At 44.8% G+C, this 26949-nt stretch overlaps 2 protein-coding genes across 3 annotated transcripts in view; one reads left to right on the forward strand and one right to left on the reverse strand.

Moving 5' to 3' along the window:
- The window catches only part of PAK5 (p21 (RAC1) activated kinase 5), a 299053-nt gene that overhangs the window by 229939 nt on the left and 42165 nt on the right, over positions 1 to 26949 (reverse strand). The window lies entirely within an intron of this gene.
- Positions 1 to 26949, forward strand: part of SNAP25 (synaptosome associated protein 25) — a 62978-nt gene that overhangs the window by 14546 nt on the left and 21483 nt on the right. For both annotated transcript variants that reach the window (XM_063152840.1, XM_063152839.1), the window contains exons 2-3: positions 18526 to 18660; positions 19290 to 19331. In XM_063152840.1, the coding sequence (XP_063008910.1) occupies positions 18589 to 18660; positions 19290 to 19331 (114 nt within the window). In that variant the 5' untranslated portion in view covers positions 18526 to 18588. The remainder of the gene's footprint in view (positions 1 to 18525; positions 18661 to 19289; positions 19332 to 26949) is intronic.

Consider the following 26949-nt stretch of genomic DNA (forward strand, 5'->3'; position numbering starts at 1 on the left):
CCTGCCAAAGAGTCTCTGCTGATGAATGACATTTGTTCTATTGTCTAGTCCCAAACCCCCTAACACACTTACACTGATTATAGACTTCAGAGCCAAGAAATACTGACATACAATCGGAACTGGGGAGAGAAGGGGACTAAGTTTTTTGATTGTGCTTTGAAGATGGCAAAAAAGCCTTCCCAGCCTCATAACTTTGGTGACAGAAATGTAATGGAAATGGGAAATGTTTATGTCTCATTTTTGGATAAGATGAAGCAGATGAAGAGCAGTTTGGGCTTCTCATGGCCCAGCCATTTCTGGAGATATTGTATCAGATGTCTGGGATAATATGGAAGCTGTGGCTGGCAGCCTGTGATGCAGGTTCCTGTCTCTTCTGGAAATAGCATTGAGCAAAATACACGGCCTTGAAACTTATATTGTTTGGAAGGTGCTGTGCCATGGGTCAGAAAGAAGGATCTTTTTTAAATCAACAAATGGCTTGAGAAATAATATTTTAGCACTGTTGTCCTCCTGAATTCTGTGTTTTTACCACAGCATACACTTGTGATGGATCCCTTGTGGTACCCTCTGGCACCTTCTCAAGTCTCTGGCACCTTCTTAAGTACCTGAGGGTACCACAAGGGATCCATCACAAGTTTACCCTCCAGAACAGCTGTAAAAGCTGAACACAATTCTCCTTTCCCTTGCTTTGCCCACACTCTGTGCCTCTTCTGCCTGTGGGCCTTGGAGAGTCCTAAAGGAAAACAAGCTGATAGGAGCTGCTGTTCCCTAGTGGCCTTGGATGGGGCCTCCAGGGGCCTGAGGCTACCTGTGATCCTGGGAAGATGGCCAAGGCACTTGCTGGGACATGGCTTTGGGGACACATGGAAGGTCACATTCTGTGACTGCCTTCTGTGTAACTTGATTTGGTCATGTTTAGGGGCTGCCCTTACCCTGGGGGTGGATCACCTCTGAGGGGCAGAGGGCAGGTGTCCACTCTCATTCCTGGCTCTCTGTGAGCAGTTGCTGGTGCCATGAACCTGTGGTGCTCTGCCCACAGACCTTCAGTGTGGGGCTCCCCATGCTCCTCAGTGGTTATGGCCTCCATGTCCTGAGGAGCAGGCAAGTCCCAGTGCTGGGAAGGCAAGGGAAGGGAGAGCACCTAACAACTCATCATTTCTCTGCTTAAATGGGGATAAGCACACACACCGGGTTTGGGTTTTTGAGTTTGGTAACTTTTGGGGCAGGGGCCCCTAAGGGCTCTGCTGACAATCTCAGGAGCCAGACTCTCCTGACAGGCACATTGCTGCTCTGCTAAGCATGGGCAGGAGTTAATCAGCAGTGGAAGGGAGGAAGGAAGGAGCCTTCTCAGCAGCCCAAACATGGCACTTGCCTCACCTAGTCAGGCTTCACTGCCTCCATGACATTAATTTGCTCCTGACCTAACGCTCCCAGCGCTGCAGTTCAACGTGTTTATTAATTCTAGGAATGAGCTTGCAGATGAATTTTATTGTTGCACTGAGACACAACAAGGTGAAGATATGTGGGTTCTATTCCATTTTCCATATCTGTGCCATAAAATGTTGCATTTGTGCAGCCTGTATTATTTGTGAGCTTGTATTAGTGCTCAGCTTAAGGCCTATTGAAATGTCCTGGAAATAAAATAGCCTCATTAAGCTTTGGGGTAGATTTTTAAATTCTTGTTCATTTTTCAAGTCACAGGAAGCTGAAGCAGCAAGGCTTGCCAAAGAACTAGGATGGCTGTGTCATGAAAAGTTTCATTAACGTGGCTCAGACACATAAAACTACTGGGAGAAATTTCCTAGTGGATGATCACTCCTGACATTCATCAACTTGTAACAGGATTTATGGGTTGGTCTATTGTTTTCCATCTCACATTCCTCAGAAGAAGAAGGCACAGGTTATTATGGAAACAGGTGCTTGCACAGAGTGGACTCATTTTGGGATGTAGAAGAGGAAGTGCCATGTTTCAGTAGCAGAGAAATTTCTTCTACTTGATATTGACCAGCAGGGGAAAGCTCTGCTTTCAGAGAACGATACTTAAATATGAATAAATATTGATTTTTCATTACAAATAAATATCTGCAATCAGAAAAGTTAGTCAATATGAGCTACTTTGAAATTAGCCTTATAAGTTAAACTTTGCTTGCCCTGGTTTAATAAGGAAGATTCCATTGCTTCAGTAGAAGAGAGATTAATGCCCCTGAGAAAATCTGTGCAGGAGATTTCTTCCTCACCTTTGCCTGACAGGAAGAAGGATTTTTATGGTTCATTAAAGAGAGTGACCTGTTCCAGGCTCTTAGGGCAAGTCCTCAGAAAAGACAGATTTTAAATCCTTCCCTCAATGAACTCAGCGCTAGTTTAGCTTACCCAGCCCAAGGCACTTCGCTGCTTTTCAGCGGTGGAGAAAAAGAGGCATTCAGAGCCCTCCCTCACAAACTGCTGGTTTTCTTCCTTAAATACAGAATTAATCTAAAATTAATTTCCCATTAATTTTCCAGTTTCAGCTACAGCTACAGTTATTTCCATATGCCAGGACAAAGTTTTAAATCAGGATCTGTATTTTGGGGTTCCTGAAATTCGGATGGGAGCTAAATTTGCTTCCCAGACTGCTGGCAGCTGTCTGCTGGGCACTGATGATGGTTCGTGTTCATCCAGGGCCTGTCTGAAGTTTCAGACAGTGATTACCCTTAATGTCTAATGAAACCTGAGGAATTAATTAGTCTTTTTTGTGACTCTGCTCTCCTGAATTACTTAACCTGGATTCAAGGCAGCCTCATGGGCTGGAATGGGGAACCCAGGGCAAAGGGATGGAAATAGATAATCTGTCAGCTTGTCGTGGTGCATCCCTTCACCTGGGCTTGCACAAACGCAGGGCAGAGCACGGAGCCTCACCAAAAACTGCATTTCTCCCTCGTCCTGAAGCTGCCCCCTGGTTCAGCAGGGCTCGGTGCTGGATGCTGCAGCAGCTGCACACGCTGCACAAGGCTGCACATGCTGCACAAGGCTGCACACGCTGCAGCACCTGCACACACTGCACAAGGCTGCACACGCTGCACAAGGCTGAACACACTGCAGAAGGCTGCACACACTGCAGCACCTGCACACGCTGCAGCAGCTGCACACACTGCACAAGGCTGCACACACTGCAGCAGCTGCACACGCTGCACAAGGCTGCACACACTGCACAAGGTTGCACACACTGCAGAAGGCTGCACACACTGCAGAAGGCTGCACACACTGCACAAGGCTGCACACACTGCAGAAGGCTGCACACGCTGCACAAGGCTGCACACACTGCACAAGGTTGCACACACTGCAGAAGGCTGCACACGCTGCACAAGGCTGCACACACTGCAGCACCTGCACACACTGCACAAGGCTGCACACGCTGCAGCAGCTGCACACACTGCACAAGGCTGCACACGCTGCACAAGGCTGCACACGCTGCAGCAGCTGTACACACTGCACAAGGCTGCACACACTGCACAAGGCTGCACACGCTGCAGCAGCTGCACACACTGCACAAGGCTGCACACGCTGCACAAGGCTGCACACGCTGCAGCAGCTGTACACACTGCAGAAGGCTGCACATGCTGCAGCAGCTGCACACACTGCACAAGGCTGCACACACTGCAGCAGCCGCAAATCCTGCGGCAGCCTGGCAGGGAGCTCCGGCAGGGCTCGCCGCAGACACTGCAGTGCCCTCTGCTCTGCAGGAACTGGGGCGCTGCAAGGAGGCGACACCCTGGGAAAGGAGGATTTATGGGGGATTGGGGGCAAGGCATCCCACTGCTGCGGGAGCACAGGAACCCAGTGAGGACGGGCAGAAAACATCAGGGCTCACAGCATCCCTCTGAGGAGGGGAGCGCTCCCTTCTCTCTGGCAGCCACCCAGGCCCAAAGTGTAATAAACTCACAAAATGGATTCTTTTTCTTTAAAAATAGACCATGTTCCCCCACAGGCTCCTTAAATAAATCTCTTGGCCCTGTTCTCTCCAGCTGAAGGTCGGCTGGAGGCGCAGCCCTTTCAGTCCAGCACTGGTGTTTCAGCAGCAGAGCAGCGAGCCCGGGGCTGTGGCCACAGATGTGCTGCCTGACTTTGCCCCATGCACTCTGCATCTGGGCTAAGCCTGGGAAGCTGTTGGACAGCAGTTGGGCTGTCAGCCACAGGGCCCCCAGCTCACAGGAGCTCAAGTACAGTCACAAAGCTTTCTTTAGCCATTAACTGATGTAAGTGACACAAATATTCCCCCTTTCCCTCAACAATGGGTGGGGTTTTTTATATATTTGCTTGAACAAGGGGTTTTAGTCTACCAGATGGGCCCAGACTGTATGTCCTTGAGATCTGCTCCTTAGATGAATTTTCAAAGCTTACAAGAGTAACTTCATTTAAATCTGTGGTTTCCAATCTACCCTTGGGTGAAGTGTGAAGACAGCAGCTGCACTCCAAGATCTCTTACACCACACAGATTTTCTGCTGTATGTGCCACTGGGGCTTCAGGAAGGAAGGCATCATCTCCCTCCCTTTATTCACTTATTGAAAAATATTTTCAGCATGGTGAAAGCAGTTCAGTCTGAAATATCTGAAATGGGCAATGTTGCTTACAGAAAACCATTTCTGTTTTAGACACAGAATTGTTCCCACATTATTGTTAGGTCAAGAATGAAGAACCATGGGTTTTTCAGGAATTTAAATTACATAAAATACACAAGTAAACAATGATTGCTTTAGATTTAAATTGGATTACATTCAAATGAAGTTCATGCCCTATCCTGCTGTCTTTACTTACAGGAGTAGTATTTATAAATATATAGTATAGCACGTCAATATTCTTGATTGGAACTTATTTTACTTACAAATGACTTCATTAGCAAGTATTGTTCTTGTCTTCAAAATGTTTCCATTTCTAAAAACCCTCATACATTTGCAGGAGGGGTAGAAGTGATGGGAAAGCTTTCCAAAACTAAAATCAGCTGAAAAAACCAAGGGAATTTGGCTGATACTGAAAGACCAGAGCTCTTCTACCCTCACCTGAAAAGATGGCTCTCTACTGGTGGGTCTCAGAGGAGAGACACATTTACTGAACAGCTGCAGCAAAGCCCTTGGGTGCAGCATGCACCTGAGACACCTCCCCTTTAACGCTGACTGCTTGGCCACTTAGGAATGTAGAAACACCTTGTGGGCCAGAGCATTTTCTGGTGCCTGAACTCACAAGCTCCACAGCATCCCAGCCCTAACTCCCAGTGGGACACCTCCAGAAGGCACCTAGGGCTGCTGAACACACCTTTGGGGAAGATGTCCCTCCTGCTCAGACATTTCCACCGTGCACGGGCTGTGCAGGGCCAGGTGTGCTCAGGGTGCAGGGCCAGCTCGGTGCCACCACACGCTGTGCCCCGTGTCCTTGCCTCACTCCTGCCCTTGTCGCAGCTCTGTGAGCCGTGGTCCTCTCTCCCAGCCCGGGTGAGCTGTCCCCTCGATGCTCTGGGGGCAGCACTGCTGAAGGGTCTCGGGCCAAGCTGGGCTCTCCTACAGAGGGCTGGCAAAGCAGTGACACCCAGAAACTCTGGATTGATGCTCACGTGAATGAATGCACATGCACCTAAATAAATGAGAGTCTTATGAAGGTGGGGAGATTGGAAGGCAAATCCTGTTTTTCTGATGCAAACCAAGCACTGTTTAAATATTTAGAAGAATCAGATTGACTGTCACTATTCATCCACTGCAAGTAATCATTTATTCCTTCATTTTGGCACGGCTTTGTATAAAGTCTCTGGTCTTAAAGACCCAGAGTCACCTCATGTGGGTCCCAACAAAGGCAGAAAAAGGTTTAGGGATTTAAATCCAAATAAAATTGGAGCTTTCATTGCCAGGCAGTGAGGCAGAATCCCTCTGCCCTCAGCTGTGTGCACACACTCTGCTTGAAATCTGGAGCTGTAGGATATTGACAGCAGAAGTGTGGGAATATCCAGGCACAGTTCTGGGAAAATCCTCTATGTGCTGAATTCTGTGACTTGTTTGTGACCAGACTGTCGTTGCTGTCAAATGTCAGCTATTATTATTTTTTTTTGCTGAGTTTATTCTTGCTGGTTTGTTGTTAGTATGTGAATTGCTCTTGTCCCAGCTCACTGCTGTGGTTCATCATCCAGCAGCTGAGTGAGGGGGCTGGTTTTGTGCTAGAGCCAAAAAAAACTCTCAGCCATGTTATGTGCAGATCTTCACATTTGATCCTCCATCTCTGCAGCTCCAGTGTGCATTATGTCTTAGAGGGATATAAGGCAGCCTGGTTTTCTGCTCTGTTTCAGGGTATTTTGTATTCGGTTTTCCTCATGTCTACAGCACTGAATGCACCCTCTTGCCACCAGCAGTAGTTGTACGTTTGTAGCTCAGGAATCTGGGCACTGAATATTAAGGAATTCAGCTGGAGCCCCTATGTACCTCTATGGTGCAAACAGCTGCTTCCCAGGAGCCGGACTGCTGAGGCCAAGAAACAGTTAATTGTTGTTTATTTTATTTTTGTGATCAAATTTAATCTCCTGTTTTACTGTTCAGCAGAGCTCTATAAATCTCATGTGACCCCACAGGATTTACCCAGCTCCTGAATTTCCCAAATCTTTCCCCTGCAGATAGTATCTCAGCCTGTTTCAACATATCCATCCCCCTTAGTGAGAACAAGAACTGCAGCAAGGACAAGGGAGGCTCTTTCAAAATGTTTTCAATTCCTTCCTTTCAGGGCCAGCATCTGTGGGTTGATGAGGGTTAATGATGCAAGTGTAGGACCGGGGAAGGGACAACATTCCCTTAAGGAACCGGAAAACTGAAAGGAAAAGGCTAGCAGCCAAACCAGACCATCTTGCATGCCCTTACAGGCCTTAATTCCTTCACAAACATGTGCAAACTCAATAAAAAGAACTGACTAAATAAAAATCCCCATGCAGAGAGAAAGATTTTGATCCTCTGTTAAAACAGTTTGAGCGGAAAGGATTTTGCAGCCTCTCCGTTAATCTGCTGATCACATGGCTGAAAGCGATGCCCTTGAGGCACTATCAAGCCTGTTGTTGAATTGATTGGTCAATAAAAAAAGAAAGGAGAAAGAAAAAAAAGAGTAGAAGTTGTGCTCTTGTATTAGTACAGCTAAATCCTTGCCTGCAAGTCTGGGTAATCTTCCATGAGGAGTGCGCTGGGGTTTTTCTCATCATCCTATGAAGGCTGAAATGGACTTCTGAAAAAAGGGAGTTTTCTAATCGGCCTTCTTCGAATTTGTATTGCTGATTCTGGAAAATGACTAGCAGCCAGGAATTAGTTGTAGGTGTGAATCAGAAAGCAGCAGTGGCCTTTGAAAACAGGTGAATGTTTTGCATACCTGTGGGCTGCTATTATGCATTCCTGTGGCTAATATAGCTTGTTACTTAGCCCCGAAATGTCAATGCTTTCAATATCTGACTTGTACAACTGTAAGTGCATTGTAAGCATCCACTGTATCCACCTTACCGGGTTGTTCCCAATTTATTGGTTTTGATACAAGTATCCATCAGTAGAGAATGGTGGATATGACCCAAGGACTTTCCCATTTAATCTTCCAGTTGGGCCCAGTGAAGGAAGCAGCCAGATCTTCTCCCTTCTCTGAACAGCATTTGCAGCACTGCAGAATTTTGAGAATGGGTCTGAACTGGTCAAGGATCCAGCTTCCCTTCAGAGAGATGAGCTTTTTAATAGCAGCAGGAATTTTTGTTATCGTGACTCTGTAAAAGAGCCTTGAAATAATAAAATTTAAACTTGTAAAAGGTTTAATGGTTTAAAATTGGGTACCCAGCCCTTTTTGTTACATAAACTGCCTTTACAAAAAGATACTCTGCTGTGTCCTTAAATTGTGCCTGCTGCATTTTATGTACTCACACGTCTATCTGTGTGCCACCTGTGTACAAACAGAGAAGGAGGGTAGTTATAAACTAAATAGGGTCCTTTCTTTTTATAACATGGCTGTAGCTATTTCTTCTTTTGAAAGGAAGTAAGCTTTTCAAAGTTCATGAACTCTCCTTCAGCTTTAAATCCTGCATCCATAGTTTAAGTTCCTAGCAGAGACCATGACACAAAGTAGAGGAGAGAGGAGCCAGGGGTAGGAAGTGGCAGAAAGTGAGCCCTGAGCCAAGACCATGGCAAAGCACGAGACATCCTTGGGGGATACTCAGGGCACCCTCAGAAAGGTCAGCCTTTTTCTTTTTGTTTTGCTTGTTCATTTTTAAAGCTCCTTTGCCCCAGAGAAAACCCACTGGCCATAGTGGGGAGGTGAAGGAGACGCATTTGGAGAGCAGTTCCTTGAGGTGATGGGCTTTGACTCAGGCCTGCAACCTCTTGTGCCTTTGCTATTTTCTGATGGTGCTGCATCTTGACGTGGCAGTGCCCTCACCACAGACGGCTGCATGCACAAGGAAAACAGCCCAGGCTGGGAAGTTCCCTTCCTTCTTGCTACCTGCTTCAGATGCGGTATGATAGAACAAGCAGAAGGCTGGGTAGACAGAACATGAATAATCAGTGGTATCCAAGAATCTCAAAGACAATGAGATAATTTCTTAAATATCTCTTTTTGCTGTCCCTCATAGCTGAAAAAAAAAATCATCCTTCCGTTAAAAATCCAATTCTACGAATAACATCATCAGCCCAGTTTCATAATGCTTATATTTTGTCAGCTGCTGATTTGACTCTGACGACTTAGTTAAAGAAGATTTCTGCTAAAAATATATCAGCCCACTGCTTGAAATGCTTTTACCACCAGGCAGAAATGGAAGGATGAGTATTATAAACATAATGAATAGCTTTGTTTACCACAAATACATGTCAAGAGGGGAAATGTTGTCTATTTACATTCCTGATGCCCTCACGATCACAGTGTATTTTGCTCGCCTATTAAAATGTTTATATTTAGCAAGAGCTACATTAATTGAATTTTTTTCATTTCTGTTGAAGGCTCTTACTGGTGTTACACAGCTCAGGGGCAGGGGTAGGTGTGAGTCCTGGGCTGCAGAGAAATCTTGCAAACTGCAAACCATGCAGAAAGAAGTGAAATGCCAGCTGAGTGTGCTGACAGCCCGTAACAAACAAACCATCGGGGGAACACCTTATTCCTGTCTATCACTTTGAAATCAAAGCTGACGAGGTTAACTGTGTCACTGCCAATCTTTTCCACATTTTCCCCTTCTGTCACAATCAGCAACCATTCCACACTAAGCCTGTAAATGTGCTACTTAAACTCACAGCTTGTTTCATCCAGTCCTAGGAGTATCAGGACTAGCGAAGATGGGATAGCACCAATTTTTAACATACGAATGAAGAACTTCACATCTGTTTTAGCTGTGAAGTTATTCATTATTATGCTCAATTTAACTTTTAAAAAATCTCTTTCAAATTAAATAAAGTTACCACAAAATTTTCTCCTGACTTGCAGACTTACAAAGACTGTGGCAGAAATTATCTCTGTTTGTGACAGGCCAACGCAAGTGTGCTCCCTTTTCCTACTGTAATACTCGTGGGTTTCCTTTCTATCATCCATTTAGCCTAAAAATACCTTTTTGCAGTTTGTGGGTTCCTTTTTCATCATCCATTTAGCCTAAAAAAAATTCTTTCTCCAGTTTGCAAGTTTCCTTTCTATCATCCATTTAGCCTAAAAAAATCCTTCTTCAATTAGTGGGTTTCCTTTTCATCATGCATGTAGCCTAAAAATGTCTTTCTTCAGTTGTCAGGCTGCCTTCTTGGATCATGATGAGAAATTTGAGGATGAGCTCTGCTGGTTTGCATTAGCTGCCGTTGATTTGATCTGTGTGTAATACAAGAGCGTGGAACTCTTCTGACGTTTTGCGCTGACTTTGCAGAGGCAGAGAGATGTAGGAAAGGTTGAGGCAATGTGGAGCAAGGTCTTGTGAACAACTGCTACTTAATGCTTTCTTGCAGAAGCTCAGCTCCCTTTCTCTGTTGCCACTGGGGCTGCTCCTCTTGGTTTGGAGGCACAGAAGGAGGCTCTTCACCCACAGCTCATTATGGGCTGGAATGCTGAGGGTGATGGTTAACATAAGCCAGGAGATCTGGAAGAGGTTTGGATGTGTATATGGAGTGGAGGCTGGACCAGGAGCTCTGGCACTCTTGAGAAGACTGTGCAGAGGGAGCAGTTTCTTTCTACAAACCTAGGAACAGCAAATGCAGCAGGCCTCATGGAGCCTGGTGGGAATGCCCCAGGAAAATAGCAGCTTTCTTATCCCTTGCTGTGCCTTGAATCCTTCAATAAATATTTTGCAATACTTCCATTTTATATTTCTATTCCATCTCAGAGAAGCAGAAGGGAGCAAGTTAGAGCCCCAGAAAAATATGGCAGAAAAGTATTTAAGATGGCAAGCATTTATGTTTGGTGTTTGCACACTCACAGCTGCCCCCCCCCCCCCCACACTGCTGGCCTCTCCCAAAACCACTGTCACTGGCTCGTAGCTCCACCTGCAATTCTGACCCCACTAATGGCAGTGGTGACACTTCCCCCAACTTGAAACGGGACGTGACTTTCACCACTAGCTTCTAAAATTGGCCATTAATCAGATTTAGTGGCTTAGGAGCAGTATAAAGAAAGCCAGGTTGGAATCAAATGGAAGAGAGGCTGACTGCTCATTGTTGCTGCAGTGATGGCCAGTGAATATTCTGAAGACCTGAATGGATTTAGGGTTTGAATTCTACTGGAAATCCTGACACAGTCAGAAATCTCATCCTCCAGCTAGGCAGCTGCCCTTAGTTTTTTCTCCAAGATTCTGGCCTCAGAATGCAAACAGCTTTTCACAAGTCAAGATGTTTTCTTTAATCCTCTCTTCTAATACCTGGATTTCTTGTTCTGAGCCATCAAGATCCAGCTATGCCAATGGCAAGTGAGGTTGTAGGATATTTTGGAGCAGGCATCTCCCGAAAAGACAGGGAAGCACTAAGCCCTTCCAGCAAAGCCCATACCCTCATTAAAAATACCCTGTGAAATGCCAGCCACCCTTTCCCAGAGAAGACTAATTCAAATGGAACTGGCAAAACCAAGAGCTGGTAGGATGACAAACAGTCTGCCTTACCAGGAAAGGACTAACAGATCTTATCTTTCACATCATAAGAAATTCTGGGAAATGTTACAAGTCTTGTTTCTGTACCTCAGAGAGAGAGAAGGAGAGAGCAGGGAAGAAGAGAAAATATTTAAACCACAGGACAACATCAACACAGGAACAAGCTGCTGTTTCCTAGCTGGGAATCAATTTGTGCTAGAAGTAAAATGTTTTCCACGTACTGGAGAAGTGAGGATGTGGACTTAGAATTAGTGGGAACACAATAAGCTTAGTGATTCATAGGACATAGCTTGTTAAATTATAAATGACGCCACATGAGACAGGGAGCTGCAATAACAGGGAATTTGATTCACAGCAGCCTGTTCTGTTCAGGTCTCTGCTCAGGTGCTGCCAGTAGATATGGTGCCCACTCCCCCTAAGAAGGTTTCTTTCTTCTTTCTTCACCCTGCCCCTCTCTGCCTGGTTGCTCTGCCAGATGAACAGAAGAACCATTTTTGCCTTGGATGTTTTGCTGTTTCTGTGGGAAAGTAAAAAAAAAAAAAAAAAAAAAAAAAAAAAGAAAGGAAAAATGTGTGGGTATATAGGTGCAAAAATGACTGCAAGGAGATAACACATCGAGAGTTTGTTTTCTTTTAGCAGTGAAATAAAATGGATAGAAAGTCAAGTTTCTATTGCTCGGAGGTGACATTGTTACAAAATGGCTGTCTCTCGCACGGTGTTGTGTTTTTGTGCTTGGGAGCTGGTGGAGCAGCTGGTGGGTGTTGGTGGAGCCTGGTGGAGCAGCCGTGTTGTCTGCCAGCTGACAGGACAGCACCCACCTGACTCGGACTGGGGGGGCTGGCAGGGGTGCCAATGTGGCTGCACAATCACCAACATTTATCCCAAAGTCCCAGGTGCCCTGGAGCCCAGGCAAGGCGCTGGTCCATGCCCTGGAACACCTGCAATTCAAGTAGGACGAAACAAGGGCAAGATAGGAAGGAAGAGAAGGGTTTTATCTGTGTTGTGGAGATGGGAGGCAGATTCAGTTGTTAGACTTGGAGAAGCAGTCCCATCAGAGGGTATCCAGGACACCTGCATGGTGCTGATGGATGGAGCCAGCAGCAGGAAACCCAACACCTGCAGCACCTCACACAGCTCCAGGGATCTGCCTGCAGGCAAGGCAAGCAAGCCCTGAGAGTAAAATGATTGCTGAAGGTGATGCAGGAAGACAGGAACAAACTAGGAATTACCTGTCTCTCCTGAATTCATCTTTGCAACATCTCAGTGCCTGTCTTGTCCTAAGTCACTGTCTGACAAGCCCTCATTGGTAGGCATTACTCTTTGCTGAATATCAAGCAAGAATCTGGAGTGAAATTGGTTATTATCCCTATATTCTGTCAGCCTGGGCTGTGGAAGTGGGCCCAAAGGCTTGAAGCAAAATGCTGCGAGACTGCAGCAGGAGAAAGATGAGGTGTCTGTGCCTTGGGTAAAGGCTGACAGACCCTACAGAAACAGTGCTCCAGCTTTTTGGTTTAATCTCTACCACAAATGTTTAAAAGTTGTTTCTTTGGAAATGAGAACTTTGCTGAAAATCTTGTGAACAAATTGGACCCATGCAATAGGTGCTGGAGAATTGAACAACAGACTTCCTACAAGACTTTCTTTCAAATCTATTTAGAAATTAAATCTAAATTAAAATTCCGACTGATTTTTCATTTTTACATTTTATGCCACAGTGTCAAATGTTTAAATAGGATTTTTCATTACAAAATTATCTCATTTCCTCTCCAAGTGCTTTCAGATCAGTTAAAATAAAGTAAGAGCAAAAGCAGGGCATGTTTAGTTACAGACAGTATTAATTTTGGTAAGCTCTGTGTCAAAGAAGATGGAGATGACAGAAGTCAGAGAAGCTGGAGCTTGTGAGGGCTGTTGTTGAGAGCCCACAACCTATAAAAACTCCATTCCCAACTCCCCTCAATTTCTCACCAGCTGTTGCCTGTCACACCGGCTGTGGGCAGCACACACGTGGCTTTCCTGGCTTTCTGTGGGGATCTGCCTTCCAACACTCCATCCTCAGCACAGCTTCAGGGGGAGCTGCTGGTGTCAGTAACACACACAGGGAATGGTTCCTAAGCATGCTTTTGCAGCAGGTTCACACTTTTCATGTCCTTTCATTCCCTGCTGGTGTTATCAGGCTGTTCTTGGGCTTTGGGGTTAATGCCAGAGCATTTCCTATAAGCCAGCTGCCAGAAGCCCCTTAGGGAAGACCTGTGAAGGTGGTGGATGACATGGCCAATGCGCTGGCCAGGGGAGCTATAGAGAGCTCCCTGGGCAGTGCCAGCTGTCGAGGAGGTCCAGCAGGATACAGGATGTGTCCTGTGACAGGAGGATCCTAAGTATCCCCAGAGCTGTCTTGTGCCTGACACCATAGAGGCTGAACACCCTTTGGATGGCACTTGGGAAGCCAAATGAGGGGAAACACTGGGGAGCAAGGATGACCCCCTTCGTCTCCCCCTTTGACAGTGTTTCTTCTTCTTCTTCTACCAACAGTCAGACAGTAGCAGCAACCCAAATTCCACCCTTAAATGGCCCAACATCCATCCTGAGACACTTGCTTCAAAGTCTCTCCTCGGGTTTTCTGTGGTTCTACAAACACCACAACACTGTGGTAATGCTTTCAGTCCTACAAGAAAGAGGCACAAGGAGTGGGATTGCCCAATTCTGACTTTTTTTAGTAAAATACGCCAATGCAGTCATCTTCTGGCTACAAATATCTATGGGAAGAGTAGATGTGTCCTTTAATAACAGAGAGAGTGCTTAAAAAAAGAACATTTTATTGCTGTGTTGCCTTCACTCCAGTAAATGACAGCATTTTCATTTTCCTGTATTTATTGCAATGAAGTGTTTATATCACTGTGAAGCAAATATTTGCTTTCAAAGGTCAGTCGCTGTATCTCTCTTCCTCTGGGGACAGACATAGGTCTCTCTGAGCCTTCAGTATTACTCCATACAGATTATATAACGTTCTTGCTGAGGGATCCTTTACTGCATCTTGGCACTACTGAGACAGCAGATGTAGAATTCAAAGCATAATAGGCAGTGCCTTTCCATTAGGCAGTCTATATTTCTCTCCAACATTGTCTGTGGTGCTTCTGTATGAGCCCTGGCATAAGGGACGAGACTGTCTGCAGGGAGCTGGATGTAAATGACCCGAGTGCCTGCAGTTGCTTGCATTGTGTAGGAGACACAGAGCGCAGCCTGGAACATGCTGTACACCCTATTTTGTAGCAGGCTTTGGGCTTTTTTCTCCTTTTCAAAGAGCACCGGGGATGTTTGTGTGTGAACCCAGAGGATTTCCTTTTCCGAAATGGAAAAACCAAGGTCCACGTTAAATTTTGAGGCTGAATTTGTATAAGCATTACCAAAAATACAAACACAAATTGAGTGAATGTAGGGTCTGTAACTTCTGTAGCAACCTTTTTTTTTATAATCAAATTTTTAGATTGAAAGAGCTTAACATATTACATCCTTACTTTGGTTTTCTGATTTGTCATCTCTGCAGGGACCATAGATAAAATAAAATGTAGTTTAAGTTAAAAGTACTGAGTACACTTTAGGGAGTTTATTCCAGTTATATTAGAGATTCCTAAGATAATTGTAGGATTTTGACACTTGGTTCAAATTAACTTCAATGAGAACAGAATGGAAAATATCAACTAGTAACAAAAATAAATTCTGCAAGGAATTTATTACCCTAAGTCCTTGATATTATCTTAGGCCTGTTTCTGTTCTACTTAAAGAAGTGCAGGTTTGAGTGGGCCTGAGCCAGAACTTCTGCTTTTGAAAGTCTGTCTAGTATCAGTAAGAACAAATTCATCATGGCTTAACTTTCCTTGACCATTCCTGCAATTGTTAATTTTCAATGTTTTAAAACATCAGGAGTTTTAAATAACAGCTTTTTATAGGTGTGCCTAAGAAACACTATAGAGGGAGAGCTGTTACTTTGTACTTCAGAGCAATAATTCCCTTTAAAACATAATTCTTCTGTCACCAGGATTTTTATTGATAACAGGGTCTGTTGTTGGAAATTCATGACACTGGAATGGCATTTCAGCCTAAACAGGAGTTTTCAAGGAAACTCCTATCTCTAATTTGTCCTATTCCACATTATAAATTGCAAAATCTGAAAAAAAATTTAAACTCATTCCCTGCCATCTACAAAATATATGTAGTTTATCACACTGTGTGCAAATCAGTAACCTTATTGATTCTTGGGCACGGTTTTCTATTAAATAAAGTTGAATCAGCACAGCTGCGGGGCACTTCTGTTTATGACTAAAACTTGATGTAAAATGACTTGTCTGGAAGAATGCTTTTTGCTATTTCTCAATCCATGCTAAGTGCTTTACAAATACCAAACAATCTCAATAAACCTGTCAAGTTCGATCACTTGCTGCGCAACATCTCTCTGCTTACAAGCTCTGACACTTTTTTTAGCTTGATGCAAAATAAGACACGTCTGTCACTAAGATGCCAACTGATGGCTCTAACAAACCAAGAAGGGTACCTAAAACAACCCCACAAGAGCATGGAGTGACAGGACAAGGGACAGTGGCTTCAAACTGACAGGTAGTAGGTTCAGATTAAACGTTAGGAAGAAATTCTTGACTCTGAGGATGGTGAGTCACTGGAACAGGTTGTCCAAAGAAGTTGTGGATGCCCCATCCCTGGAAGTGTTCAAGGCCTGGTTGGATGGAGCTCTGAGCAACCTGGTCTAGTGAAAGGTGTCCCTGTCCATGGCAGGGGGCTGGTATGAAATGATCTTTAAGGACCTTTCCAACCCAAACCATTCTGTGCTTCTGTAAAAGTCTCTCCACATTTGTTTCCTTTTATTTTTGCACCACCCAGTACCATCACTGGCTCATGATCAAAAAAAAGAAAAAAAAATGTAAGGAAAACATCAAAAGTCAGGCTGGAATCTACCTGAGAATGGAATTTGCTGTGATTTTTTTTTTATCTGCAGAGACTGACCAACAGTCAATAAATAAATTGCTGTTGTTAGTAGAAGCCCTCATGTCAGCTCCACTCACTTACAGGTCTGTAATTATTCAGCTCACACTGGATATGCTTAGAAAATGAACCAAATTCCCTGCTAGCATCCCACCCTCTCACTGATGCATCACCTCCCACTTTACAGCTAGTGAGATGATACCAACAGACACAGAGCAGAACCACTTTCCTGCCCATCAACATCTATACGTGTTTACCAGTTAGATCAGTCCCAAAGCCCTAAACAAATTGTCCTGATTTAGGCTCAAGCTCAGTGCTACTCCTCTGCCAGCACAAGTGTAGCCAGGGGTCCAGGCAGAGGAGAATATTTTAACCAGATGCTCAAAAACTAGGTCCACAGACTCAGTCTTGGTATTCTGGTAGAGAGGCTATGCCAGAAATATTTCTGTTCTGGGTTATGCCTCAATCTGGGGAAAAACCACAATTTGTGAAGCAGTGGCCAGTGCTAGAGCCAGCCAAGTGGGACGGGAGTTTAGAGCATGGTTCTTTACCAAAATAACTTCTTTTTATCCTGGCTGATCATGCTCCATTTGCTGGCCAGGAGCAGTGTTTCGCTGGAGCTGAGTGCTGTGAAGGGCACCACCAGCACAGCAGCGGAGTGGGAAGGTTGGGGTGGCCTTGAGAGTATCCCCACACCTTCACATGCCCTTCAGAAGAGACCAGTTCCCGGTTTATCTTTTCCTCCTAAATATCCAAGTGCACCATGCTTTTGTAAAGCTCATTTCCTGCTCTTTGTGAGCATCCTTGAAGTGTCCGATACCAGCCTGAGTATTAGCCATGAAATTAAGCTCTGCCTTTGCACAGCTGGGCTTGCAGATGAGTTGCCTAAACTTGGTCCTTCACACTGCTGTGACCATGCAGCTGGCAGGACCAGGTGGCCTCCTTCTCCAGCAGATATTTAGGCTCCTACACATGGTGTGACCCATCACAAAATGCCAGCCTCCCTCTGACAAGGATGTGGCGATGTGCGCAGTGATGAAAGTAGAATATCGTGCCAATAGCTGCAGGGCTGACTCCTCAAGATGGATTTCTTCCTGCTGTAGCTTCAAAGAGGAAAAGCAACCATGAGTGAGGGCACAGCTAATGTGAAGGCATGAAGGTCACATATTCCCTCTCAGATAAGAAAAACAGCAGATCTATTGCTGAAGCTGCAGAGGAAATGCAAGGAGCTGTCTGCTTTCCTTACACCTTTCTAAGCAAACAGGGTGTGATCCAGGAAATATCCCTGCCACTCAGCTATACCTGCTCATGCTCCTGACGTCCTTATGGAGAGCACCATCAAAGAGAGGGATGGTTTAATCTCCAATATGTAGCAACTTCTATTTTAACAGAGTTGTTATTGCTAAAATTTTAGAGCCAAGCTCTGCCCTGACTTATCTTGTTTAATAAAGGCTGCACTTATCGCAAAGACAGGACAGAAAACAGCCCCCGGGATCCTGCCTTCTTTAGAGCAGCTTTGCTGAAAGGGGCTGCTTTTGTCCTCTTTCTGTAATTGAGCATGATGGCATCTGCTTTATGGCTGTTTACTTGCAGTCTCCCACAACTTCCCCACCTCCTCTGCACCTGCAATTAGGTTTTCCTGCAATGAACAAATCTAACATTCAGTGAGCAGTAATTTGCAATGTGCCATGCTTGAATCAAGCAAAGAAATAAGCCAGTGTTGTTGTTATAAAGACCTGACAGATGGTAGGAGGGCCCGCCTTTCTTAATCAAGTCATGCTCACTAATCAGAGCTAGCTTGAATTTGTAACAAAAAAGAAACCCTACCAAATTGAGGATTAATGGGCTGCATCCCAACCTCTGGTTAGGACCAGCTCAGGGGTGTCCTTCTGTATCAAGAGGGATAACGAAGATCAGAATCTGACCCACTTTGTGGAGAAGTTGAAAATACCAGTTAGGTCCTACTGTCACTTCCCCCAAAATGAAGGGTTCTCCCATGTAGACGTCTCCCAGTCTAGCTGTAAATATTATTTCATAGTCTGAGCTATAGTATGGTGGATAAGTCATTAGCCAATGAAAATAACGCGAAGTTTCATAGTCTTTAATTACAAATGTGTTAGCTGAGCATCCAGCCCTCCAAGCAATGCAGCTGAAACATAGGGCATGAGGGGCAGAAGCTTGACCTTGACCTTCTTCACATTAAGCCTTTCAATTCTAAAGAAGAATGAATGGGTTTCAAGATTGTTTCTGGCAGCAGATAGCATCTCCTGAGTGTCCAGCTTCTGTATGAATTGCATTTGAAAGGCTAAGAAAAAAGGAAGGATTTGCTCTCTACATAGGAATTACTATCCCGAATGAGATTTTGGGTGAGGACAGGGATGTAATAAAAGTGCTTTTGTGGGACTGATGTTTAAACATGGCTCCTAACTGCACTGTTTCTCTTCCTTTCACTGTCTTCCAGGCTCACAAAGCAGCTGAGTGCAAATCCTGATCCGCAGCGTCCCCAAACACCCCCACAGCTAAAATGGCGGAAGACGCGGATATGCGCAATGAGTTGGAAGAGATGCAGCGGCGTGCCGACCAGCTCGCTGATGAAGTGAGACCAGTAGCTAAACTGGGAACTTGGGGCTGGGCTTGGTGTGAAACACACAGCCAGAAATAGGAGCTCATCCCACAAAGGATTTCTAGAGCTCTTTTCCATCAGCTTTGCACTGAAAGCGGAATTGGAAATGAAATGAGCTGGGGTAAAATTTAATGTTGTGCTCAGTCCAGATTAGGGAATTTATTGATCATGAGTTTGGTTTAGGAATTAGATTGTGCATCAATTTGACTGTCCTCAGAGCAAAAGGCAGCAATTTAATATTTTCTGAGGATTCCTTCGATTTATCAAACCTATTAAATGTTGGAAGTCACCAATTAGGTTTCTGAAGAGTCATAGCTGAAAACCACAGACGTTATTTTTAAAGTGGAACACCTGTGGTTCCGAGCAACACCGCCACAGCGTGTGAGCAAGGGGAGACAAGGGGAGACTGCAGCTGCCTCGAGGTGTGCTGCATTAGCCATCCACAGAGCTGGAGATGGAGAGATCACCAGTGCCCAGCTGATGCCCTGATTTGGAGAGGAGGGAAAGAGTGCAGGGAAAACATCCTGTCAGCATGAGCCTGCACATTAGCGCTGGAAAGTGTAACTTGCCAAATCTCAGTGCTTTTTCCTATTTTTTTTCAGTCCCTTGAGAGCACCCGCCGAATGCTGCAGCTTGTTGAAGAGGTAAGGACTTGCATTTCATTTCACTTCCGTTGTGAGCAGAAGTGATGGAGAGCCTGACTCTGGAAGTGGCTTTGTTTAAATTGACATTGCTAGGGCCTGGCCATGGCTTTACGTGCCACTGTGCCTGCTCATCCCTACCCCTCACTAGGGCTGTGCAAGACATCGTTCCCTGGTTTCCAAGGCACTGATTTGGTCATACCTGAGGCTGCATTGAGACAGGATTCTGGAAATAAATGAAGGAAACAGCCTCTGAAGGTGACCTGGAGTCAGGGACAAGTGGCTGAGTTTGCTGCAGAGTTCTGGGAGCCTTGTGCCAGGACCACTCTCACATCCTTGGCATAACGCTGCAAGAGGGGAAGGTGAGAAGGGTCCTTGATGCATTTTCCCAGTCTGCTTTAAATACTTCCCTCTCCATAAACACTTGCAGCTATTTATAGAACATTGGTCAGTGCAGCATTTAAATGCTATTTCTTTGTGTATCTCTGAAATATTTATCAGGATTTCAAGGCTCATGAGATGTCCTAGATTGACCACTTTGGAGTTCTCTGATTTCCCATGGTGCTAAGGAAGGGGATCCTGGCTTGGTTCTCACAGCTAATACCTGCCTGGAGGGAAAAAAAACAATTCAATCAGGCCGTATTTCACCTTCTCCACAATAAAGGGGTTGAAAAGTTGGGAAATCTCAACTCGGTTTAGTTTAGAGTGTTCAGCTATCAGGTGATGGAAAACTTTGCTGCTGCCTGACAGGACATATTATTTTCAGGCACCATGCAAGCCCTGGTGCTGGAGCTGGTGACATTTTTAATCAGGGTCATCAGCACTGACAGTCCCAGTACTCCTGACAACCAGAGGAGTCTCCAGTAGAGACACGGGAAGAAAATTACATCAGGTCTGGTTCAGGAACAAGAACAACCCCAGCCGTAGGCTTTATGGCCTTGAAATCAATCACCACTGTGAAGATCAATGGAGTCCAGTGGAGACAAAATTAAATTTCCACATACAGACAGACAGATGGGTCACTGAGCATCCCTTCTCCTCCACAAACACTCTAGATCAGGGCCCCTCGCAGCCAAAACACTCTCTTGTCTCACGAGCAATCTGTCCCTTTTTGCTGCTCAGTTCCCTGGACATGCCATTCCTAACCACCACTGACGTCAGCTCTGTGCTGGATGCAGCTCCTGCTGAAATCTACTCAACAACAAGGAAGAGAGGCTCATATGAGTACCCCCACAGCACAAGGCAGGAGAGCCTGCTGCCCCAAAATGCCTGGGATCTAAATAGACAAGGCAGATGATGAGTGGGAAGGAGAGGCGCAGGAAAGGGAAGTGATTTGCGCGGGGCCAAGCCATCAGTAAATATCAGCCCTGCCTCTCCTGAGCCGTATCTGTGCGGCCTGTGCGCTGCCTGAGTCTTCCTAACATATTGAACCAGCATATTGTGAATGCCACTGGAATTTCAGTACTAAATCACAGCAAATGGCAAAGTGGGAGGAGAACTGGGACTGCTGAATTTACCAATGAATTTATAGCACTCTTTGGAAGAGCTCGGCGTCTCTGGACCTGGCGTTTATTCAGATGCCACAATATCTTCCTGTCCAAATACAGAGGCTGCTAAAACTAGCACTGAGTAGTCAAGGGAGTTCTTCTAAAATGAGCTGAATATTATTTTCACTAATGTGACTACAGGAGACCTTTAAAATTCTTCTGAGGCCTAAACAGCTGGTTGGTTATTCCAATCCCTTTTCCTAGGTACTTTTTAAAAAAATGCAGCATTTAGGGAGTGAAAGATTTTATACCGAAAAGACAAATGGCGAGAGTATTTGAAATTGAACTTGCACTGCTCTGATTCAATAATCCTCCAAAATCCAATTAGACTTCCTCACTTAGCAGAACCTGTCTAGTAGACAGAGATAGAAAATACTAGAAAGAATTCTTTTTACTCTGTTCTCTTGACACAGCAGATCTGTTCTTCTTTTCTTAGGAAAAGGATGCCTCCATGTTTAAGCATTATTACTGTGTACATTTGTATGGATTGATACTGGGGAAATACAGCATAAACAGACTGACTGGACTCCATCCTTGAGCCAGGAGAGTGCTGTCCATCCAAGGAAACCCCATAGCCATGTAAGACTTAATTGCAGGTCATAGCCTGGGGACATGTCCCCAGAGGACACGTCCTGCTTGCCCCAGAAGACAATTCAGAGTTTGGAGACTAAGCCCCAATGCTGTTCTCAGGGAACATGGGCAAGGAAAATCAAGGATGTCATTGTTTCTTGGTTTTATAAGCCGGCTTTGCAAGAAGCTGATTTTTCCAGTCCTGGCACAAGAAGGGAGGCAAGAAGTGTTACAAAAGCAGCCCCAGCTTTGCCTCAAGGCAGCTCCATACTGGAATGGCAGATTCCAAAACCCAGTTTGCTCCATGGTGCCCATTGTGTCCAGGCAGTGCAGCTAATCTGCGCTGACCAGTGCGCTTTTGAGCCACTCAGTGCTATCAATACCTGTATTTTATGATGATGCTCTGCAATGTTTGGGCCAAAACATAAAATAAAAATGAAGTGAGGCAGAACAAGTGAGACTAAATACAGTTTGTAGCTGACCTTCTTTTTATGTTCAAGCTTTTTTTCTCTGAGGCAACATTATGCAATGCAGAATATCACATGCAGGGAGAAAAGCTGGGATTTTGCTCCCATCTCCCAGTGCCACTATCATGGCCTTTAAGGAAAATCAGTTGTGGTAGTATAGGGGAAAAAAAGATGTGTTGTAGCTATGAAGCAGCAAGGAAAAAATAACAAGATCAGTAGTGGTAAAAGCTCAGAAGAAAGCACTTAGGATTGTACAGACAAAAGGGCTGTTTTGTACATTTAAATCCAGACAGGACTGTCTTCTCTCATGTGAGATGAGAGTGAAGTATCGAAGGTGAAATGCTGAGCTATAAATGTTTGATAACTGGCGCTGCCCTATGCAGGATACTGAACACACAGAATGCCAATTTACCACCTGTGAGGGTACCCTGACATTTATTATCACAGCCAAATGCTTCTTAGTCTGAAAAAAACAGAAGAAAAAGTGCTCTATTAATTTAGAGTTTGGCCCAAACCTTGTCAAAGCTGATTTGAAATTTACCTTTGATATCATTAAACCTATTGGAAATACTGAACTATTGGAAGCATTCTCCTCAGAAAAGTGTTTTAACCAGTGTAATTGCACATATCTGGCATGAGGGAATGTGATCCACAATTCTGGCCTCTCTTCCTCCAGGGCAGGATTGGCCCCCTTGGTGTGTGCTAGCCAGGGGGATAGCAGATTCACGTGGGCTGGGATGTGCCTTACCAGGCAGAGCAGCAGCGTGTGCCTCTTTAATCAGGGAGACATCGGAGCGTTAACAGCGTGACAGGGAACCTGGAGCAGGAGCTGAGCAAATTCATTGCTACGGATGACTAAAAAATGTTTCTTTGACCACATTTTTGTCTTTAGGGTGTTGACAGTTCTCTTTAGTGTCTGTGGGAACTGCTAGCAATGTCAGCCTGTCCTGGTACATAATTGTCTGTATTAATTTATTCAAAACAAACTCTAATTCTGGATTAAAGCAAAATTCTTCATCGAAGTGGAAGTTTATGTGTTCTTCACATAACTGAGAGTGTATATTTGTCTTTCAGGATACCTCCTGAAATGCAGGGAAAGTGATTTCCAGAGTTTGGATTCTCTATCTGATACAGGATCCCCTTACAGCATTAGGAAAATCTTCACTCAGGCTAAACCAAAATTTGAGTAGCTGCCTTGGGTAGGATAGGACCCAACACACTGTGTTTCTGGAGGGACTGATGAGCCCTTTGAGAAGTCAGTCCAATTGTCTTCTCACTTTTATTTCCATCTTGGGAAATTAGGTTCTGTAGCAGCAATAACAAGAAATGATACAGCAATGCAATTCCCCTCCAATGTGCTGGGCAAATTTTAGTGAACATTTTGTTGCTGACATGCTTTCAGTGAAACCCTTACAAAAAATCCCAAACAAACAAACAAACAAAAAACCCAAAGCAAAAGCAACCAAAAAATTTTTAAAAGCTGTTACAGAAGACTAAGAATAATGTCTATTAAAGCCTCCAAAAGGGTTCCCAGTAATGCTGTTAACCAGGCTTCACTGTAGCACTGACAGACTAAAGTATCTATGAGTTGTATTAAGCCCGAAGATTTAAAATCATATATTCTGTTTCTTTGATTAATAGCTCTGCCAGTGACCAAATGGAGAACCTGGGCATGTGCTTCATATAAATGGCGCAGAACCCAAACCAGTACTGCTTGTTCATTTGCTTTTATTCAAGCATTAGAGCCTGGCTGAAAGATTGAAGGACATAAACTTTCCTGAAATGTATGGGGTCTGTTTCACCTAATGTGATACATTTTTAAGTCGGAAGTGTTGGCCTCCTGCCCTGAAGGGTCATCTCATGCGCAAAATTATTTTATATATTATATATTTTACCATCTGCAGAATACCTACATTATGGATAAACAGAGGAACTCCAGGGCTGCCAGTTTAATGCCTCAACATAAGCAATTCTTGCTGTGCCATTTTCTTATAACGGACAAGAATGTGAGTGTTTGGCTGTGCCATGGCAAAATCCAGCAGTCCAAATTCTCCTCTCAAGTGCAATGAGAAGACAAGGAGAGTCAGAAGTTGTTCTCAAAAGAGATGGGTGCTACAGATTAAAGAGTTGGATGAAAATGGCGTGTGGTCTATGAACTTTCTAGGGTCCTGTGAAAGATGCATTTCTCATCTCTCTGGCCTGACCTACCCTAAGCATTTCACTTTTCTGAGAACCCTTGTTTTGCTAAAATAATACAGGATTGCCTCTACAAGGACTGGAGGGTCTGAAGAGATTCCTCCACTGCACAGGAGAGAAGAAACACTCTAATCCTGGCCAAGGTGGGAATTGAGCACATGATTTCATAACATGATGGACCCCACTAGTTCTATGAATTCATGGCTTCCCACACAGGCCATCACTGATATTGGGGAGCACTGGATGTGTGTGGGAATACTTCCTGAGCCCTCAGGAGCAGCCAGAGGCAAGCACAGTCACTGGGCCATGGTGATGTGAGTCTGTAACCAAGGACTCAGAGGCAGAGGCTGTGAAACCTGTCCTTCTGGACTGGCACTTGACAGCAGAGCTTTCATCACCCCCTGTCACACACTGTCCCCACAGCCAGCTCGGGTGGCACCTGCTCCACTGAGACTCACGTGCCTGTGTTTGCCCCCTGAACACTCTTGTTGGACACATTTCTTCCCCTAGATTTCTTTAACTGAGGTCTTGTACTTTCCAGAGATGCCTCAGTCTGTTGTCCCTGGGGATCAGACACAGAGTGCTTCTCTCCTGCTCAGACATCTGGATGATGAACACATTTTTGGAACAGTTCTGTCTTACAGAGAAGTTTGGGTTTCTGTTATCTAAGATATCAGCCATAATGGAAATACTGAGCTTTTAGAAAAGTCTGGGCCTATTTTCAATGCACAAACATGATTTATTTTTTGATTGATTTTACACATTTAATTCTTTTTGGGGAAAAGCTGTAAATTAATGCTTAATAGAAATTTGGAACAGAAGGAGATTGTCACTTGATGTCTGAATCACATCTCATCCTTTTCAGTCACCACCTCTTTATTAGCTTCAATATGCTTTGGATTAGACCACAGATGCAGACAAGTTTATTCATTGCACACCCTTTAATATTTTCACATTTGTGTTAATGCTGTGGCAGGCTGTTTGCAAGAGATACAGTGTTGCCTGATAAAATTAAATGGCACTGATGATCAGGTAAAGAACAGAAAATTTCACCTCTTTTGCTCTGTATAAGGATTTGATGTGAAATATAAACCATAGGGTCTAGTTCCTGAGCTCATCTCCCAGCACATGTCTTGTTCAGATCACTGGACATCTTAGCTCTATAAAGGTGGTTTGGTTAGATGTTAAATACAGCAGGAAAATAAGGTCAGAGGGTTAAAGAGCAGTAAATATTTCTTAGCCCAACTATGTTTGATTCAGCAAAAATTTTTGGAGCTTAGTATTTGGAAAGGTCCCATGTCAGACTGCACCCTATTTACTGAAACACAAGGTGACTCAGGACCCAAGCAGCCTTCTAGTGTTTGCATGAGTTTCCATGTTTGTTAAAATACATACAAATCTGGGGGGGGGGGGGGAATTCCCTGGTTACCAAGAGTATAAAAACATCCAATAAAAAATTATTGTACAGGCAGTGCTTAGCAGACACAGGGTGCTTAGTGCCCCGCAGAAAACATTAGCTAATTAAAGGTGGTTTCTTTATTCTAAACCTAAGATAAGCCTCGCACCCTAAGTTTCAAAGGCTGCAAAAATGAATGCTGGCTGGGATTCAAGTAAATACAGTGAACTTGAAGGGAGAGAGAGCAGCAGTGGGCTCCTGGTAGATGGCTGACCCGAGGGCAGCAGGGTGCAGCAGACCTGGGGGAAGCAGGAGGCCTTCTCTGTACATCTGGCAACTCACACAGGGACTTTTTACAAAGAGACAGCAAACCAGCCTGCACCCATCTGATGCTTTTCCCCGTTTCCGCAGTGATGTAGACAATGCAGACATGAATGGGGGTGCAGGGAGAAGCAGAGAAGAGCAAGAGGTATCTCGTGTCCCTCTTGAGCCGAGCAGATCCTCTGGAAGCACAGCAGAGCAGCACCAGCTGCACCAGCAAACAGCCCTGAGCGTGGCAGGGCTGGGCTTGTGGCTGAGCCAGCGTGGGCTGTGGGAGCCTGGGAGGGCCCTGTGAGCGTGGGCAGGGCAGCTCATGGCCACAGACACTTCGCTGCGCCCACAAAAACTGATGAGCAGTGAGAAGGGCAGCTGGCAGGAAGGATAACATGAGGTCCTTGATTTGCCTCCAGGAGTGGTGAAAAGCAAGAGAGTCAGTCGGGAGTTTAGTTTTCTGTTCCTGATGTAGCTGTGCAACCGTGGGCATCTCCCTGCCCTCTGCAAAATTGACACCACCACCACCTTTATCTGTTTCACAGGAGCATGGATCACTTTCTGTTCATGGCAACAAGTAAATTACTGGTGCACATGTCCAGGTAGCTCTGCTGTCAAGCTGTCAGGCCACAGAGGACTTACTTCATCTGTAATTGACATGCAACAGTCTGAAGATCATTCAAGCCATTAATTATTCACAGATGTTATCACTGCTCCAAGCACAATGGAGCTGGTTTCCCCTTTGTAATTAAAAAGGAGATAATTTGATGTGTGGTTTAGCTGAGCACCACAGCACCCAGGAACCAGAGACACCCGATCACATCCCAGAGTGATGATAACACATAATAAAAATTGTTCTTGTGAGAGGTGCCCTACCCCTGGCTCAGCTTTGCTCCAGCCCTGTATCCAGCAAAGGCAGTGGTAAGATTCCCACTAAGCTCCGGGAGCAGAGGCAGATTGAGTGTGTAGGTGTTTTGAAAATCCTACCTTCAAGCTCAATTCAAAGTCCATTAATGCTAAAGGTGTCTGTTGACTGAATTAAAACTTGGCTCAAACCCATATCTATTAGATCACTGAGCCAAAAAATATGGCGTAATCCTATTAAATGTTAGCCTGCTTTAAACTGGATTTCC

The sequence above is a fragment of the Melospiza melodia genome, chromosome 3, assembly GCF_035770615.1.
Source record: "Melospiza melodia melodia isolate bMelMel2 chromosome 3, bMelMel2.pri, whole genome shotgun sequence".
In the NCBI taxonomy this organism is placed as follows: Eukaryota; Metazoa; Chordata; class Aves; order Passeriformes; family Passerellidae; genus Melospiza; species Melospiza melodia.